The sequence below is a fragment of the Aptenodytes patagonicus genome, chromosome 3 (genome assembly GCF_965638725.1).
Source record: "Aptenodytes patagonicus chromosome 3, bAptPat1.pri.cur, whole genome shotgun sequence".
NCBI lineage: Eukaryota > Metazoa > Chordata > Aves > Sphenisciformes > Spheniscidae > Aptenodytes > Aptenodytes patagonicus.
The window spans coordinates 89,542,088-89,562,620 of NC_134951.1; the positions used below are offsets into that span (position 1 = coordinate 89,542,088).

The 20,533-nt window shown below is 38.1% G+C and overlaps 1 protein-coding gene across 2 annotated transcripts in view; it reads left to right on the plus strand.

The window, feature by feature from the left end:
• Positions 1 to 20,533, plus strand: part of FMN2 (formin 2) — a 168,213-nt gene that overhangs the window by 85,627 nt on the left and 62,053 nt on the right. For both annotated transcript variants that reach the window (XM_076334185.1, XM_076334186.1), the window contains 4 exons: positions 6,690 to 6,751; positions 18,473 to 18,564; positions 18,711 to 18,840; positions 19,836 to 19,982. In XM_076334185.1, coding sequence (XP_076190300.1) covers positions 6,690 to 6,751; positions 18,473 to 18,564; positions 18,711 to 18,840; positions 19,836 to 19,982 — 431 coding nt within the window. The remainder of the gene's footprint in view (positions 1 to 6,689; positions 6,752 to 18,472; positions 18,565 to 18,710; positions 18,841 to 19,835; positions 19,983 to 20,533) is intronic.

Below are 20,533 nucleotides of genomic sequence, written 5' to 3' on the forward strand. Positions count from 1 at the left end.
CTACCCATTATCAACAGGGTTTTTTTTCTGCAAGTTGTGCAAGTCCAGATACTCCTGTTTAAAAATTCTTTTATTTCACTTATTTTCTGAGAATCTTTAAAAATTATACAGTCATGATCCTTGTGTGTTTTGCTGCACCTCCCATTAGCACAGGGACATTTGGTTTTAGCACTGTATTTTCCATATTTATGTAAACATAACATTTATTTCAAAGAGGCTCATTTGGGATTTAACTTTCTGCATTAGGGGATTCACATTTCTATTCTTTGAGATAAAGAAGAATCCCAAGAGAATAGCAGTAGTTGCCAAGTTGTTGGAAGTATCACAGACTAAAACATGACCTGGTGCAGTAGGCCTGTGTTAGATGAATGATGCCAATAAGCTCACATTGGAGAAAAAGCTAAGGATAGCAATTTTTGAAGTTGTGGGTTTACTATGTAACCAATAAAAGACTGAAAATTTTGCAGTTTAGTTGATTTTAAAATATAAATATTAAGTTGGATTTAAATCTGGGTTTACTTTGCAAGTAGCTTGACATTGCATCATACCATAATCTTTATAGCAGCAAAGGAAGCCACTGCACTTTGATCTTCTTCTAAGGCTCTCTTTCTGATGAGAACGTTGAGGCAGATGTTTTTTCTACTTTTGAATTGAGCAGTTCAGCTGTCAGTCATTCCAAGGAACCTGATGAAATTGTCTACATTGATACTTTTTCTCTGGTTTGCTTGTATTTGCATGTGTGATGTTCTTGCATTTTCTTCCTAAGGCATCTGTCAGTGAAGGCTTCCATTCTGTATTCAGTGAACAACGAGTTTATTTGTTCTTTTTCTCTAATTTATTCTCAGAAACATTTCATAAGTTGATCAGGCTATATACTGTCTGATTTGTGTTTCTTGTATCAGAATTTCCCATTGCTTAAGGTTTTGCCAGCATGTTAGTTTTCTAATGATGTTGGGTTTTGATCATTTGAAGTTTACTACCCATACATTATTCTTGGAGCTATTTTTTTTTAGTTAACTCAGAAATAATCATTCAAAGAAGATCATACAATGTGACACATTTGACCTACTAATCTACTCATGTGCCTTTTTTTTTCCTTCCAAATACCCTTTTTAGATATTTGAAAATGGATATGTCTCATCAAATTTTCAAGTACAATTACTTGAAAGCATTTTAGAAGGTTGAATGACTTTTAAATTATGTGGTAATTTTGAGACTCTCTTTTTGTACAGCTTATGGTTTCTATATAATATAGATACAGGTTCTTAATAACAACAAAGTCCATTTTTGTTGTAAGACTGGTTGATGTCTTTTCTGTCTCTTTCACTCTTCAGCTTGGAGTACTATTCCTGGGGTATAGATGGTTTAATTGTTAACATGGGGCCAAATTATCTGGGGATAGAAGTTAGGAAAAAGTACTATGGAAGTTGTAACCTCTCAGTATCCTGTAATCTTGCATGTTAGAGTCACATGATGGGCAGAACAGCTGTGAAACCCCCAAATCTGTGCCCCGCACAGAACTGCGTGATAAGAGTACCGTGGTTATCTGAGGTAGGAGAAGGAGGTCCTTCATTCAGTGAAGAAGAATCAGTCTGCCTTTGTAATTTACTGAAGTGACTGTCTGTTGCTGCCATTTGACAGAGGAGATATGAAGTCTTGCAAAGACTCTTGGTGCTCTTCTGGAGAAAGAGAGCAGATGTGAGAGGGAAGAGGCAAAAATGTGCAGGAGGAAAAAAGGAATGGCCTCTTGGAGCAATACTGCTTGGTTTTTGGAGAGTCATGGAGAAGTCAATTGTGGTGGAAATCAGCATGAAGAACTTGGGTGGGTGGTTTGCTTGTTTGTGTCCCTGAAGCATGGATCTGAGTATAGCAGAATTGGTTCAGAATTCCTTTTGCAAATTTGAGGTGGTTTCTCTTCAGCTACTGCTTCTTTCTGAGGAGTTAAACTGTAATCTGTTATCAGTCAAGTAGGATTTGGAAATTGTTCAGTCAGTTTTTGGGGAGACGGCAGTGCTTCTAGGAGGTCTCAAGAAGAGGACACTAACTTTTAGATGGAGTCCAGAGACAGAAAAGCTTAGGAAGCATATTTGGAAAGGCCAGAGAAATGGAATGTGATTTGAAACCTGTCCTGAGAAAAGGGAAGACATAAGACCAAGATTTGGACTGAATACCCGTCTTCTGAAAGTCATCCATAAGTGAGATTGTGCTAGTGAGAGTTTTATGACATAAAAGTTGGATCCAAAGGATCGGGTTGATGATTCTTTTTCTTATTCCTGAAATTCTACTCAGTGGAAAATTTTTATTTTTGGCCTTTTCATTTTAAAAGGAAATTCCAGAGTTTTGGACTTCAAACAGAATAGAGTTTCCAAGCACTGGGTAGCTGTAGGAAGTTGTCTTTTCTCTAACAGTTTATGTAAGTGGTACTATTGGTGGATTTAGATTCATAGCCTCAGGTAAGTGTAGGTTTGCTGTGTCTACATCACCTATCGATTTTGTTTTAGGGGTAGCTGGTAGTGCACATGCTCCTAGATATATGAATAATCAACAGTAATGATCTGTCTTACAATTAAAAAAAATTACAGCTACTTCCTTTTATAGGCTTCCTGAGAATACACTGTGCATCCTCCAACTTCCTGCTTGTGTTCTCATGCATTTCTTCTTCAGGATTATATTTGCTGGCAAAAACTTTGATCTTGTTGGTGGCTTGGTTACATACTGTGTTCCCCTGAAGACGTGGGTGGTGATTATTCTTTGTGTTGGGTTTATTTTTTTTGTGTTTTTTTTAATTGTGTCTGTGTTCTAAATTGGCTTCTATGTATATGGGAGAAGGTCCGTCTGTTCTCAGAGTTCACGTATGCCCCTGAATATAGTTGTGTGCTTCACGCTAATCTTTTTTTTTTTTTTTTTTTAGCAGCAATTTTATCCTCCTGTCAGGTGAAGTATCTTCTAAGGTGCCTAGCCAGACTTGCAAATTAATTGTTATTACTAAGAATAGTAAGTCTTTGTGTCTCTGCATATATTTTATTGTCCTTCCAGTTTGAAACTAGTACCTAAGTTGGCTTTGTTATTGTGAATTTGTGTAATTTATTTTTTGATTCAATTTATATTGTAGAAATACAGAATGGAATGGAAACTCTTCCACTCTGCTAAAACTTCTATATTCTGCAGTTGCATAAGAAAGATAAAATTTCTCTCCCAAAGATACCAGTTTAAATTTCCACGTAGATTGTGACAAAAACAATGAGAATATCAGGAAAGTTTAAGACCGACAAGAGATTCCTGATGCCTTTATTTTGGCTACAAATCCTTTGAAATATCTTTTTCCTCCTCTGTTCTTTATAGTGTCAAGCAACCCCTTGTGATTGCTCTTCAACTCCTCTTTTTACTGGGTGGATTTTCTGTAATCATCTGTTGACCAGTGCTTGCTTAAAAAGAAAAAAAAAGTTGTTCATTTGTAGTTCCTTTTATTTTTATCTGTGCATATTTGTGTGTGTATCTGGACATATTTGGTTCAAATTTGATTTAATCATATCTATATATGTGTGTATATACACACAATTATATATATGCACATAGAATAATTTTACAGTATTGGGGCTTGAAACTGGTGCTGGTTTGCTAGTTTTATTGGCAGCAGTGGCAATAGGACTGCAAGAAAATAGCAGAACTATGAAATCTTGAAGGTAAGAATTAAATGCCTGGGTCTGATGTGATTAAAAGAAAATTGTTTCTATTAGAGTAAAAGCCAATGGATATTTTCCACTGCTGTCTTATGAATGTATCAGAAAGGCTAGATGATGTACTGGCTATTAAAGATCGTTTCATAGTAGTCGAGACCAGGAAATGGCAATGTCAACTTTGAAACAAAAAAAATCACTTTCTAAAATAGTGACATGGGTGAAAATATCCAGCGACTGCAAGACTATTATAAAACCTTCTCCAGATGTTTGCATCAAAGTATACTGGAATTGTAGCATAGCTCAGAATATTTTCATACGAGGAAATTAATGTTTGTCTATATTTTTCATCGTTATTTTGCCACCGCATATGGAATCCTTTGGATAGATATTTGTGTTGTCATGGTGATTGTAGGGAGGGGGCATGTTTAGCTAGTAAGCTTGGCTGCGTAAGGAAACTTCATTGTTTTTATCAGTTCAAATTGTCTAGATAATGGAATTAAATATGCAACAGTCGTGATTTATTTTGCCAGCTATCATATTCTGCGTGACAATACTGCAGTACTGCCAAGGAACAGAAGCTCATCTCCTGATTCCTCAGAGTGGGGGGAGCAAACCTATGCTGAACATTGAAAAATCCTAGTGGGATGTTGGTGTGCTATTTATGAATATATTCATCTTTAGGTGAAATATATAGAAATATATTTGTCTTGGGAGGGGGGGATTTGAAACATATATACTAGGATCTAATTTCTGCAAGTCCTTGTCTCAGACTGATTTGTTTTAAGCAGCTCCCTGAAGTATGTACACTCTTCTGCATACCTGTTTTGTTGAAAGTACACAGACCTGGCACCATTGTGTTTGCCAGGAGTTCTCTTATCTCCTGCAAGCATTCAAACAAAAGTGTTCTATTGCTCCCTGAGTAATCCATGGGTGATCTTAACATTGAGCAAAAGTCAGAGCAGGAACTTATGTCATATTTCTTAGTGCAGGAGTAGACAGTCTCTGGAAGGAAGGGGAGGCGGGTGGAGCAGGGAGAAGACAGCCACAACTCAAAATAAATAGTTGAAGGGTTGTGAGTGTGTTCATATATGAAAACATTGCGTAAGCTTAAGAATGCTGAAATGTAGGGATAGTACAAACTGAGTTTCATAATATATCCTGGTTTTAATAAAGCTGTTTGTATATAGGCTTTGACATCTGTGTTGTCTTAAAGTAGAGCTCTAAAACCAATCTAGACCCAGTTTCTATTTGCATGTTAATTTTAGTCTCCAGTTCTACAAGGCAAATTTGGCATGTTTTTAAGCATGCAGATAGCCATATTGGGCAACAGGGATTATTAAATACAACATATACTACAGTACCTTGTTGAGAGGGCATCTTTAAGTCTCTGTTGCAACAATTATTACACTTGAGGGGGAGGGGGGAAGGAGTTTTAAAATATCCCAAATAATTAGTAACAGATCTTTGCATGTGCCCCCTCCCCCAAAACAAAGCAAAAAACATGTTGCTTCCTGAACTGTTAACTGTTACATTGCCATTATCTTTCAGATTCTCTTGCTTTCTGGTAAGGGAAAAATGGGAAGGGGAAAAAAAAAAAAATTTGGAAAATTAAAGAATTTCCTAATTATTTTTTGTTTCAGTCCTAAAAGTTAGCTTCATGCCCTGCTTAGAGATACAGTGTAGCCTGCTTAGTTTAATCAAGATCAACACTTCTTTGTTTATAATTTTCTTATACTGTAACTAAAACTATGTCTCAGGCCTGGAAAGGGGAAACATGATGAGTCCCAGACTCAGAGTGGTATCTCTAAATGCTTTAGAGCAATCGGAAACACATGAGCTTGAATTATATTGTCTGTAGTCTTTAGGTGTATACACAGAATTTCTCTGTGACAGTTAATGACATGGATTTATAGGACATAAAGTAACCTAGTGCTGGGTTTCTATTGCTGGTCAGTCTTGCAATTTCTAGATTAATCTTGCCTAGGGGATAATTCTACTTATTGTACAAGTGTGCACACACACTCGCAGAGCCCGCTACAAAAAAGGATACAAATTAATGAAGTGCAAAATAGGAAAAAGACTGGTATAGTGTGATAAAATTATTCATTATCGTCACATATGTTCTAATGCAACATCCTAAATTTCTTTCAAGATTTAACTGGATGAGGAAAGTTGGGTTTATCTGGCTTTTAAATGAATGGTAAGCGTGCTTGCAAAAAATATGTAAGAGGAAGACTGAAAAGTACTATTTTAAAAATAATTCTTTGTATTAGCTGAGAATTATTCTTCACTAATTTGCACAAACGTTTCCTATGCCTCATGAAACGTTCCTAATACAAATGGGGAGTCAGGGTTGTGTTCCTAAAAGTGTGCCCCTCTTAATGACTTTTTTTTGTCAAGTTTAGGTAGGTGGAAATCACTCTATCTGTGCTGTTGAACTGTCTTTTTGATGCTGAGAAAATACAGTATGTGTGTGGTGCCAGAATTGGTTGGGAACAGGAAAGGCATATTTCGTATCTGTACTAAATGTGTCAGCTTAGTGCATAGAAGACTTGACCCTTGTCAGGTGTTTTGAAGTTAACTGGCTGACTTATGGATTAATCAGTTTAAGACTGAAGCCAACCAGTGACAGGAATGAGCTTTGTTGTGTGAGTGTGTGTGTGTGGCTGTGGTGCAGATTTACAAATTTTTATAATGCTTTCAGTCGGACCGTGAAAGTCTGATGTAAAGCTTATCTCTGATCTCTGGCTATGGCCATACTCGTGGGATCATGTTTGTGTGTTTGGGGGGAGGGAGATGAATTCTTTAACACTTGACACCTGGCTCTACCAGGTTTCTAGCCCATAGTCTTAGGAACGGCACTATTCAAGGCATTAATAAAGCTAAAACCCTTAAGCTGTATGACCAATAGGTCATAAAAACTATTGCTGGGTGTTGTGCTCAGTCTTTCTTTCACAGCTGGATTATCATCCTGACAACTAATTCTTTTTTCTTTTGTCTTTTTTATAGCTGTTGTGAACTTGGACAACTCTGTGGTTGACCTAGAGACCCTTCAAGCCCTGTATGAGAATGTGAGTAATCAGAGGAAGTCCATAAAATGTAGGAATACTGTAGGTCCATGTGAAGGTATTTTTCATTTGCATCAGTAATATTCAGAAAGCTTGTAGAACATGTCCTATTTTGAAGTGACTTTATTTTCCCAAAGCAATGAAAATAATAAGCATTTAAATCGTATTAATTGCCATTGTGTGTTTTCAATAATGCATACATTTTTATATAAGTAACATAATCAACTTCTAAATGACTAAAAAGAAATTGGTTTTGCTCCTGCCAGGGGCTTCATAAATGTTTGGTACTAATCATCAGAGAGTGTTTGACCACCAGGTATGCAAAATCAGGGATTCAGAATATACTCAGGCATGTTCTAAAACTTTACAAAGCCAGTCACATGCAAAATTCAAAAAAAGGGATCTCAGAAGCACATTTCTGCCTTCAGCTGAGGCCAGTGAGCATTACCCCTTTCTCCGAGCACATTGCCTGGATACATGGAGGTCTGGCTAGGCATCTTTTTAAAGAGCAAAGAGGCTTTCTATTTACCCTCCAAAGAACCTTAAAATATGAAATATAAAGCTGTGAGCCACAGAATGGCATTGAAGGCCAATGTATGGTATTGTATTGGATTTTTTTATTTCTCTGATGTTATAGGTTTGATAATATGTTAATTACTTTTACACCTTCCAGGTTTTTGGTTTGTAGATTCTAGCTTTTTGTGGCCTACTTTGGAATGATTTGTTGATTTACAAAATTTCTCTTAAATAATCCACTTTGGGGCCTGAAGAGAGAGATAGTGAGCTCTAGTCCACTTTATAGAAAAACCAAAAAGCTAAAAAAACCCAAAAAACAAAAATCTGACAAGAACTAGGAAGTCCTTCTACTCTTATTTCATCCCTGAAGAATTAACTCGCTCAACACTGCTCAGGAAGATAATGGTCAAATGGGAAACCTATTCTAACTACCCCAAATCTTTATACTTTAAACACTCTCATCCTTATGCCACAACATTTCTGGTTTGGCCTGTGTTATTTTTATTTTACATTATTTTTAATCTGCTCCCGTACACAGCACAGCTATATCCCATTCCATATGTTCTTTAGCATGTAAAAAATTGAAGTAATTTTATATATTACATATGTGCGATTGTGAGAGCTTGTGTTGTGGGAAGTACAGAATAGATACTGCCCTCATGATCAGTTTTTGCATACTTCCCTCTTTTATATTGCATGGGAATTTTTTATTTTGGTTTAAAAAAAATAGTCCTCCTATGTGGCTAATGTACTAAAGCATTTGAAAAGTATCCTATTCTTAATGTCATCTCCAATATACTTCAGAGTCCCAGTATAACAGATTACCTGCAAATTTGCAGTTTGTTGAAATAATCAAATGCTATTGTGTTCCTTTTGTCATTACCTTCAATAATCACAGAAAATATCTAGGAAATATTGTCCTGATTGAGGAAAATATCATATGTTAATCTCTGGCAAGACTCAAAAAGTTGGAATGACTATAATATATTTCTTTGTTTTGAATAGAAGACAGATCACCCCAACTTCATCACTATATTTGCTTGGGTACAAGACAGGGGAAAAAAAACACACCTAACCAAAAAACAAACAAAGAACAAAAAAAATCCCAGTTTATTTGGAGAGAGCTTCATAAGCGGACCTGAATTTTAATCCTGGATCCTCTGATAAAGCTGCGTCTTGAAAGAAGCATTTTTAAAATTTAATTTTATTTTCTGTTTTTACTTTCAGTCTTCGGTCAAAATGCATCAGACCTTGCATTTGCTTCCCTTGGTAGCTTCACTAATTATAAAAATATTGTTCAGTAAAAAAGTGCAAGCAATGGGTGGTACCAGAGAGCCTGGCATGTTTGACTCCTCCCTTATTTCTCAGCCTCATCCTGTGTTGTAAGTGGGGATAACTTTGCCTCATTCGGCTACTTTGTAGCCATTAACTTAATTTTAGTTCTTAGGATTTCTTTATTGGATTGAGATTTTTTGCTGGATATTTAAATACCACTGTACTAGTTCTCAGCCTTTCTATTTGATCTCTATGGAACATATGGGAGCATTTGTTTTACAGTCTTCCCTCAGAATGTAATAATTTTTTCTGATTGCATATGTCTGGCATGGTGCTTTCCCTTCTTAAATGTGAATGAAATTTGGGCAGTCTCCAAACCTAAACACACCCTAATTTCAAAAGCCACAGTCCCGAGGGCTCAATTCCTGTTTACTGAGGAATTAAAGTCTTGTTAAACCACAAAGTTACTGTATACATCTTAGTGACTTTTTATAAATGAGGAAACCCACACCCCACCAAAGACCCAAGCCCTCAATAATTTATTTCATAGTATTAAGTGGTATTGCATCAAGTGAGGAGGACTTTGTTACTGCAGCACTGTATGGTACAGTCACATAGTTCTTACATATGGTTGTGTAGTTTGCTTTATAAAAAGTTGTTTAAATATGTATTGATAATCAGCTATGTATTAAGATCTAGACAATTTTAATAGGTGAGTCTTAATAGATAAAACTACATGTAGAACAGTTACTTTAATATGCTTTTACAAACTCCCTAATAGCTGCCACCTGAAAGCATTGCTATAATTAGAGAGGGAGAAGGTAGATAAAATTCAGCTGATTTGTCAATTTGCTATATGTGGTTAGGCCATATTGGTTGTGATGAGAAATGTACTTATTTGCAAATAAGTGAATGTTTACTTTGAAAACAGGTAGCCTCTTAGCAGCTGAGATTGTACCTAAAATATCACTGTTTGAAACATGATAAGTCTGCTCTGGCTTATGTCTTCACTATACTGTGAAAATAAGAGTATAAAAATGGATTAAAAATTGTATCAAAGGATTATCTTTGATCTATGGATTTGCCCTTTTCAAATCTCTTTACATCACAAAATGAAACGTGTATACTTTCTTAATTTGACTCCTGGTAAATTGTCCACCCTGTCTCTATCTTTAAAAGACTTAGGTCAATGCTTTCAAAAACCTCAAAATGCTATTTGCAAGAGCAAAAGGCACCCAGTCTGAAGTGCATGTCTCCACTCTGCCACTAAGATTCAAACCTTCTCCTCAATTATTTCTTGTGATTTTTAAAAAAACTGGTAGTTACAATGCAATGTCTTAACATTTTTCTGCAAAGACTATAGATTGTACCTGACTTCTGATACATGATCCAGCTTCAAAGGAATATGATAGTTGTTATTAACCTGGGTATGTCTGTATATCCTTGTTGTTTCAGTTACTTTTGACAACGTTCTTTAGACAAGTCACTCGATGCTTTTGAAATATGTAACATTAACTTTGAAAATCAAGTTGACCTAAAAAAATCCACCCAAAAATTAAAAAACCTACACACATTTAAACTGGTCTAAACTCAGAGCTAAGGTTCTGTTGCAAGGAAAAAAAAACTAACCAGGAAATGTTAGATTTATGTTGTGAAATGGAAAAAATGGCCCTTATGAACTTTGGTAAGACTAAATACAGGGTAAGTTTATACTCTGGCAAAAGTGGGAAAAGAGTTAAACTAAAGCAGTGTATTTTTTACAGTAACTTCTATCAGATTTATGCTGTCTGATTTTAGATATAGTTAATATCAAATTCTGGTATACTATACTATTTTGTTCCATTTATGATGCTATATAATAGCTAAAATTCAAGGAAATAAATAGCAGTGACATTCAAAGAGCTGCTAATGCAATCAGATTAATGACTTTTATGAGAAGTATCTATTGAATGTGTTCTCTCTTGACACAAATGTTGGATAGTAATATAAAGGGGGTTTTTTATTATCCATCTGCAAATTAAAGAATAAATAAACATTAACCGTAAAGCTAACTGGTAAAAATTCTGAGAAACAATCTTCAATAATACCTGTGCAGAAGGCGTGTCAGCCTTATTCCTTTTCTATCGTAATTTAAAATACACATAAATCAGAATTCTGGATACCAGAGCCAAAATTAGTGACTTGAAACTTAGGTTGGATTCTGAACTTGCACCATATACTTGGACCTCTTTATTTTGATGAAGAGTGTAAGCCATATCTCTTGAGTTTTGCTCAGGCCTACCGATGAGTGGATCATGCTTAGACATTGTATCTTTGCCAGTTGTTATTTCTTTGCATACACAATCTGAGAATAATGGCTTAAATAAGGAATAGTGAGTCTGCCTGACCTTTGCCCATGGGATTTGGTGGAGAAACATTAACAGCTTCAACATGCATGTATATAATAGATTGCTGTGATAAGCACTTCACTATGTGTAGAAGGCCAGAAGAGAGAGTACTCTCGCTATTTATTCTAAAGAATATGCAAATAACCATTTAGCTTTATGCTCCTTGCTAAAATATTTTCTCCTCTTTAACTATTATGAAAAATTTTCAAGTGATTTCCTTTCAGTTTTGTTGTGGTTTAACCCAGTAGGCAGCTAAATACCACACAGCCGTTTGCTCACTCCCCTCCCCCAGTGGGATGGGGAGAGAATCGGAAAAAGGGTAAAACTTGTGGGTTGAGATAAAGACAATTTAATAGGACAGAAAAGGAAAGGAAAATAATAATAACAATGATAAATAATATACAAAACAAGTGATCCACAATGCAGTTGCTCACCAACTGCTGACCAATACCCAGCCAGTTCCCAAGCAATGGCCCCGCCCCCCCGGCCAACCTCCCCATTTTTTTGCTCAGCATCATGTCTTATGGTATGGAATATCCCTGTGGCCAGTTTGGGTCAGCTGTCCTGGCTGTGCCCCCTCCCAGCTTCTTGTGCACCTCTAGCCTCCTCGCTGGCAGGGCAGTATAAGAAGATGAAAAGTCCTTGACTTAGTGTAAGCACTGCTCAGCAATAACTAAAGCATCAGTGTGTTACTAACATTATTCTCATACTAAATCCAAAATACAGTACTATACCAGATACTAGGAAGAAAATTAACTCTATTCTAGCCAAAACCAGGACAATATCTACCCCTTATTCTATAATATCTACGTCATGTCCAGGTCCCACACTTTCCAATACATTCCCATCAATCACCACCACCTTTCCTGCTTTTTGGTATATACACACAGATATCATTCCCTTAGTCTAGGGGCCATCCCTCTAAAATGTTTGTTGAGTTCATTTAGTCCATGACTTTGGGCTCCATCTCTCATAACAGTCCTTCAGGGCAGGAGAACATGGTGTGTGGTGTTGGATTGTTGCATGCTGAAGTTTTGGTTCCATTATCACGGCACTTGTCTGGTTCTATCATCATTGCACTTTGCTCGGTTTCATCAAAATGAATTCTTCATTAATAAGGATCTGGTGATTCTTATTGTGATACCGTTGATATGGCATATAACAACCATAGTAGTGATGACATACAGTATTATATAGCAATTAACATCATACAGTTCAGATCATTGGCTATTCTTATTCAAAATCAAATCCCCTTGATGTACACATTGGACTTCCCGATCCTCCCGCATCACCCACCAAGTACATCCAGGTCCTTGAGCACAAGCAATCCCACAGATGGGTTTGCCTTTGCCCGAGGCAGGAGTAACCCAGACTGTCTTCCCCAGCATATTTTTTATGTGCACTACAGGGACTTTATCCCCTTCTACAGTACGTAGAAGTTTTGATTGGGCAGGGCCAGCTCGAGTGGCAGATCCCCTAGTGTTGGCTAACCAGGTGGCTTTTGCTAAATGTGTATCCTAATGTTTGAATATTCCAGCCCCCATTGCTCTCAGTGTAGTCTTTAACAGTCCATTGTATTGTTTGATTTTTCCAGAGGCTGGTACATGATAGGGGATGTGATACACCCACTCAATGCCGTGCTCTTTGGCCCAGGTGTCTATGAGGTTGTTTTGGAAATGAGTCCCATTGTCTGACTCAGGTTTTTCTGGGGTGCCATGTCACCATAAGACTTGCTTTTCAAGGTCCAGGATAGTGTTCCGGGCGATGGCATGGGGCATGGGACATGTTTCCAGCCATCCGGTGGTTGCTGCCACCATTGTAAGCACATGGCGCTTGCCTTGGTGGGTTTGTGGGAGTGTGATATAATCAATCTGCCAGGCCTCCCCATATTTATATTTGAGGCTTTAACCGCTTGGCTTGCTTCATTGCAGCGCATGTTTCACATTCATGGATAACCTGTGCAATAGTGTCCATGGTCAAGTCCACCCCTCGATCACGAGCCCATCTGTATGTTGCATCTCTTCCTTGATGGCCTGAGGTGTCATGGGCCCACCAAGCTATAAATAATTCACCCTTACGTTGCCAGTCCAGATCCACCTGAGCCACTTCAATCTTAGCAGCCTGATCCACCTGCTGGTTGTTTTGATGTTCTTCAGTGGCCCGACTCTTGGGTACGTGAGCATCTACGTGATGGACTTTTACAACCAGGTTCTCTACCCGGGCAGCAATATCTTGCCACAATGCGGCAGCCCAGATGGGTTTACCTTGGTGCTGCCAGTTGTTCTGCTTCTATTGCTGCAGCGACCCCCACAGGGCATTTGCCACCATCCATGAGTCAGTGTACAGATAAAGTACTGGCCACTCTTCTCATTCAGCAGCATCTAAAGCCAGCTGGATGGCTTTCACCTCTGCAAACTGACTCGATTCACCTTCTCCTTCAGCAGTTTCTGCTACTTGTCATATAGGACTCCATACAGCACCTTCAACCTCCAATGCTTTCCCACAAGGCGACAGGAACCATTAGTGAACAGGGCATATTGCTTCTCATTTTCTGGTAGTTCATTATACATTGGGGCCTCTTCAGCACGCATCACCTCCTCCTCTGGTGCTATTCCAAAATCTTTTCCCTCTGGCCAATCCATAATCACTTCAAAGATTCCTGGGTGACTGGGGCTTCCTATTTGAGACCGTTGTGTGATCAGTGCAACCCACTTACTCCACGTAGCATCAGTTGCCTGATGTGTACAGGGGACCCTCCCTTTGAACATCCAGCCCAGCACCAGCAGTCAGGGTGCCAGGAGGAGCTGTGCTTCAGTGCCGATCACTTCCAAAGTGGCTTGAACCCCTTCACATGCTGCCAATGTCTCTTTTTCAGTTGGAGTATAGCGGGCCTCGGATCCTCTGTATCCCCGACTCCAAAACCCTAAGGGTCGACCTTGAGTCTCCCCTGGTGCTTTCTGCCAGAGGCTCCAGGTAGGGCCGTTCTCCCCGGCTGCAGTGTAAAGAACATTTTTTACATCTTGCCCTGCCCGGACTGGCCCAAGGGCTACTACATGAACTATCTCCCGTTTAATTTGTTCAAAAGCTTGTCGTTGCTCAGGGCCCCATTTGAAATCATTCTTCTTCTGGGTCACTTGATAGAGAGGGTTTACGATCAGACTGTAATTTGGAATATGCATTCTCCAAAAACCCACAACGCCTAAGAAAGCTTGTGTTTCCTTTTTGCTAGTTGGTGGAGACATGGCTGTTAGTTTGTTGATCGCATCCATTGGGATTTGATGATGTCCATCTTGCCATTTTATTCCTAAAAACTGGATCTCCTGTGCAGGTCCCTTGACCTTACTTTGGTTTGTAGCAAAACCAGCCTTCAGAAGGATTTGGACTATTTTCTTCCCTTTCTCAAAAAACTCTTCTGCTGTGTTGCCCCATACCATGATGTCATCAATGTACTGCAGGTGTTCTGGAGCTCCACCCTGTTCCCGTGCAGTCTGGATCAGTCCATGGCAAATGGTGGGGCTGTGTTTCCACCCCTGGGGCAGTCGGTTCCAGGTGTACTGGACGCCCCTCCAAGTGAAAGCAAACTGTGGCCTGCACTCTGCTGCCAAAGGGACTGAGAAAAATGCATTAGCAATATCAGTTGTGGCATGCCACTTGGCTGCCTTTGACTCCAGTTCATACTGATGTTCTAGCATGTCTGGCACGGCAGCACTCAGCAGCAGTGTGACTTTGTTCAGGTCACGATAGTCTACTGTTAGTCTCCACTAGACTTTTGCGCTGGTCATATGGGACTGCTGAAGGGTGAGCAAGTCTTGCTGATCACTCCTTGGCTCTCCCGTCGACAAATCAGCTTATGGCTGGGAATCAGGGAGTCTTGGTTGGTACGATATTGCTGCCGGTGCACTGTCATGGTGGCGATCGGCACCTGTTGTTCTTCAACCCTCAGCAACCCCACAACAGAAGTGTTCTCCGAGAGACCGGGCAGGGTGGACAGCTGTTTAATTTCCTCCGTCTCCAAGGCAGCTAGACCAAAAGCCCACTGGTACCCTTTTGGGTCCTTGAAGTACCCTCTCCTGAGGTAGTCTACACCAAGGATGCACAGAGCCTCTGGGCCAGTCACAATGGGGTGCTTCTGCCACTCATTCCCAGTTAGGCTCACTTCAGCCTCTGATACAGTTAGCTGTTGGGATCCCCCTGTCACTCCAGAAATACAGATGGGTTCTGCCCCTTTGTAGCTTGATGGCATTAGGGTACACTGTGCACCGGTGTCCACTAGAGCCTTATTACCTGTGGGTCTGATGTGCCAGGCCACCGAATCCACACAGTCCAGTAAGCCTGGTTGTCCTTTTCCTCCACCTGGCTGGAGGCAGGGCCCCTCTAGTCCTGGTCATAGTATTCATTACTGGAATATCCCTTTGGCTAGTTTGGGTCAGCTGTCCTGGCTGTGCCCCCTCCCAGCTTCTTGTGCACCTCTAGCCTCCTCGCTGGCAGGGCAGTACGAGAAGCTGAAGTCTTTGAATTAGTGCAAGCACTGCTCAGCAACAACTGAAACATCAGTGTGTTATCAACATTATTCTCATCCTAAATCCAAAACACAGCACTGTACCAGCTATTAAGATGAAAATTAACTCTATCCCAACTGAAACCAGGACACGTTTAACAGCAGAGAATATACTTTACAGATTGGCCAGAAATAATAGAACAATTTAAAAACTGTTAGTATGAGAACTTGTTTACTTTTACAAAAAACTCGTTTAAAATTTACAAGTGTAAACAGAATACTTAAGGTTTTTGAAGTGTAAGTTGAATAAATAAAATAGATCTTCCTACAAGGTCAAGTCATCTGCATACCTAGACATCCGTGGCTCTGACGACATGACCACTGGAACAATGCTACCTCTCTTGGCATCCTTCAGATTTCTAAAATTTGTAGATTTTATCCATTGCCAAGAGAGCTTTCACTGATTTGAAAAGAAATGGAAGCTTTCTTTTTCTTTTAACTCTCCATTGGGTAATAATGTTCTAGATGAAGTGAAGAAATGTCCCATTTACACCTGTTGCCTAACCCAAAACCAAAAGCAAGTCTTTCTCCCCAAAAGCACCTGCAATACTTATGTGGAAACTTCTGCTGTTAGTTGGATCTTTCCTAGTCCTCACCCTGTGTCCGGATGAGTCTTCTAAGATTAAAAATTGATACAATTTTCTGATCTTAGTATCTTGAAAATTTCCTTCTCCTCAGGTTAGAATTATACAAGCAAAATATACTACTGTAATTATATTTGTATATTCTATGCCTGCCTTGACAGAAACATACTTAGAAAAGTCCTTTTGGAGGATGAATCCCCAAGTTTGTTTTCTCACACTGAAGTGATACTGAGGTAGGGAATTCAGTAAACTAGGTGTTATGGATGGGCCACTGCCAGTATACTAAAATTAAAAACTGGTAAATTAGTCTCAGCCTAGCCCTTGTTAACTGAGAAAGACATGATACAGTATACACAAATAGATCGAAAGATTAAGCAAGTCAAGAGAAGTGATTATTCTCTTCTTCTCAGCACTGGTGAGACCACATCTAGGGTGCTGTGTCTAGTTCTGGCCTCCCCAGTGGAAGAGACATGGACATATTGGAGCGAGTCTAGTGAAGGACCATGATGATGATTAAAGGCTTGGAGAATGTATCATACAAGGAGAGGCTGAGGAAGCTGGGGTTGTTCAGCCTGGAGAAGAGAAAGCTCAGGGGGATCTTATCAGTATGTACAAATACCTGATTGGGAAGGGGGAGTAAAGAACAGAGCTAGACTCAATAATGCCCAGTGTAAAGACAAGAGGCAATTGAAATTGATATACTAGAAATTCCATTTAAAAATAGAAACACCTTTTTTTACTGCAAGGGTGTCCAAACACTGGAACAGGCAGCTAGAAAGGTCATGAGGTCTCCATCCTTGGAGATACTCAAAACCTGGCTGGACATGATACTGAGCAACCTGCTCTAGCTGCCTCTGCTTTGTGCCAGAGGGTTCAACTAGACGACCTCCAGAGGTCCTTCAAACCTCAACTATTCTATTAATCTGTGATACAGGTACTACCACTGTTATAATTTCTTAGTGTTGAGAACACAGTTTATTGCTGGGGAAAAACAAAAAAAGTTGTTTGCAATATTTCCTATCTGTTGGAGTATTTAATAGATAAGATCAGACTACTTTAGAGAAGATGACCCTTGAAGAACATCCACAGAAATGCTGGCTAAATATTAGGTTGTGTAGTATTCAAGACAGACGGCCTTGCAGTCATTTCCAGACTTCTTGAAGTAATCAGAGAAGCTCTGAAGTGCTTTTGCTCTGAGTGACTCTTCAATCTCTTAATCTTTCTGTTTCACGTCAGTATTTTCTCCCTTTTCACACGGAAAGATGTTCAACAATCTCAGAAGAACTGTCCAAACCTGACTTTCTGGTTTCAGATTGCTGATGGAGCTGTGGCAGTATGATTTGATATAGTTCCGTACCTCTTCTGCTAATTGTGCAAAAGCATGCAAGAAAGAATGCAGATGCAGCCTATCTTTTGCTTTGCCATTATTTAAGTAGTTAGAATTTCATTTTCTTCAAGTTCTGTGGTGACCTAAGTTAAAAAATGTGTGTAAAGTTTTCTTAAAGGAATAAAGGTAGATATATTTACTTCTTTTTTCACTCTTGTATAGATTCATGTTTTGAATCTATTTTGAAAACCACCATAGATGTCAAAAGAAGGGTCAGAAGGAGGAATTTCCATTCCACTTCTATTCCTTTCCATGCCATTCCATTTTCCAGTACTGCAGTTGGAAAAAATAATTTCACTGTAGCATGGAGCATAGAAAGAAGTGAGGCTCTGTTTCTTTTGATTGGAATATTGAAGAAAAGACCGCACAATGTGCTACAGGGTTCTCCAAGAAACTAGGCAGTTTACATGTAATTGTTTGGCTTATTAAGATAAAAATGAATATCATTTTACTCCAAAGAGGTATGCAGTAGTTCTCATGTATTATGGTATGTATGATAGTTCCATTTTAAATCAACTATTTTTTGTTGTTCCTTAGTGTTTTCCAAATACCAAATAAAATTTAAATTGTCGTAAACAATACAAACCTATTTTCATTTAGTTTAAAAAAAGATATTATTTAAATATATATTTAAAGATCTGATTGCATTCAAATGCAACCCAACCGATTTGGAAAGAGAACTACAACTCAAGAAGAGAGTTCTTTGATCCAAAGACTTTATAAACAGCCAAAGAAAAGGGATTGGGAATGAAGATTATTGTCTCAGTGCATGGTTGAATGAATAAATCTTTTGCAGATTACTAGTAGTCAATAATGTTATTTGGAAGACGTTCTGTTTTCCATCAGATGTATTTATACTTAAAATCACTCTATGGACTAAGTAGTTTTACCATAAGCAGATGCTAGAAGGAAAAGAAAAATCTATGAACATGATTTGTTACAAGGGCATCTTTATCTGTGTTGTTTGACTAGGTTTTTAATTAACATTTTTTAATTACCTTGTTTCCTTTATTCCAGAGAGCACAATCAGATGAGTTGGAAAAAATAGAAAAGCATAGCAAGGCATCCAAGGAAAAAGAAAATGCCAAGTCTTTGGATAAGCCGGAACAGTAAGAATATATTTATGAAAGAACAGTTTTGCTCGCTTCAGAAAACTTTCCCTGCTATAGTAAACTATCTAGAGATGTTATAAAAGAAAAAAAATACTGTACCTACTGAGAGTGACTCATATAATTGTCTTTAATCACTCCTACAGGTTCCTCTATGAACTCTCACTAATTCCCAACTTTTCAGAACGTGTATTTTGCATCCTGTTCCAATCAACATTTTCAGAAAGCATTTGTTCAATCCGTCGCAAACTTGAATTGTTACAGAAACTGTGTGAGGTAGGTTGTGCTCTGTGAAAAGGTAGAGCTAAATTTCTGATATTTAATCTTGTTAAGTTGTACTCATATTTCAAAAGTTTTCGCTTTATTTGCTTTAAGTACTCATTAAATCTGAAGGATAGCAGAATAGAACGTTTTATGATTGTACTTCAACATCAAAGCGAATTTTAAGATTAGCTTTTGGTACTGAACTATATCATGTTTTTGCCACCAATGTATATCAGTCTCTGGAAAACAGTGTACCTTCTCCTTTTGTTAAAGCAAAATTTTCCTTCTTCATAGGGACCATATCACTCTTTTCCAAATGAATGCCAGTTCAGTCCACCTTGTGTTTGCTTGGATTTTGGAACTGTGCAACTCAGTAATATCTCTGATATCTAGAATCAGTTAGAGATAGCAATGTTGTCTCTAGCTAGAAGACATTACTGGAATTTTGTGGTCCCATGCAAAACAAATACATGGCTTTAGAATGCAGGTTTCATCAGTATTTTCATAACTGAAAACTATTTGAAACATTTTATTTAATTGTTTTATTATTTAATAGATTTTTTTATTTGATTGATTAAACGTTTTAATTGTTCCATGTGTGGTTTTTTATTAACTTCTTGCAAAATTCTCTCCTAAATTAAATATACCATTCACAATATTAGCATCAGTTAAGGAATTACTATTTTGTTTTTCTCAACAGGTCATCTCTGATAATATTGTATAAAATTCCTATTATTTTTTTCTAAGTATCCATTAGTACGGATACTTAGTATCCATTTTCTAAGTATCCAACGGAGATAATATTCTCCATTTACAACAAATTGCATATAGATATTATTCTACTTCTATATATTTGCAGTAGAAGGTTGTTAATTCCTTATATTTGAGCCTTTATATAAGTATTATTTCTAAACACAATATCAACAAATCCGCTTGTCAGTAATACTGTTAACCGTAAATATTGTTGTGAGTTTGAACAGAGATTTGTTTCTCGTTCTGTTTTGTAGACATTGAAAAATGGGTCAGGAGTTATGCAGGTCCTGGGTTTGGTTCTTGCCTTTGGAAATTACATGAATGGTGGAAATAGGACGCGAGGACAGGCTGATGGGTTTGGACTAGATATCCTGCCAAAACTGAAAGATGTCAAGAGCAGTGTAAGTTGATTCTAGACTTCTTGTAGGCCTGAGAATGTTAAATTCTCAGAAAATTACTTTTGTCTCCATTTCCAAGTAAATGGTGTGAAATTTATGAAGGCATGTCAAGGGGAATTCTTTTATTACTATACTTAGCTGATCACAATTCTAGAGTTGGATGTAGAAATATGAAAATGAACCATCTCTTTTCATTACTGTACAAACAAAAATACGTTAAATTATGTCTTGGTTCCTAATCTGAAATGTATTTGACTTTTGGTACACTGCATAGTTCTAACTTTTCCTGTATTCAGAAGCAGTACTATGATCCTTACACTTAAAAGGTTTATTACAGAAGTGGAAACAGTTGTAAAAGAAAAGTTACCTGTTATTCGATGTTGATTCAAAATATTTGTGAGAAGAAAAAAAAAAGGTCACTCCTGAAAATGATTGAATAGGCATCCTGAGCATTTGGGATAACCCAAAATTCATCCTTTACATACATCATGATTACAGAGTATGCATTTCACATTGGACCATGGAACCACCCAAGTGGTGGTTCCATGGAAGAA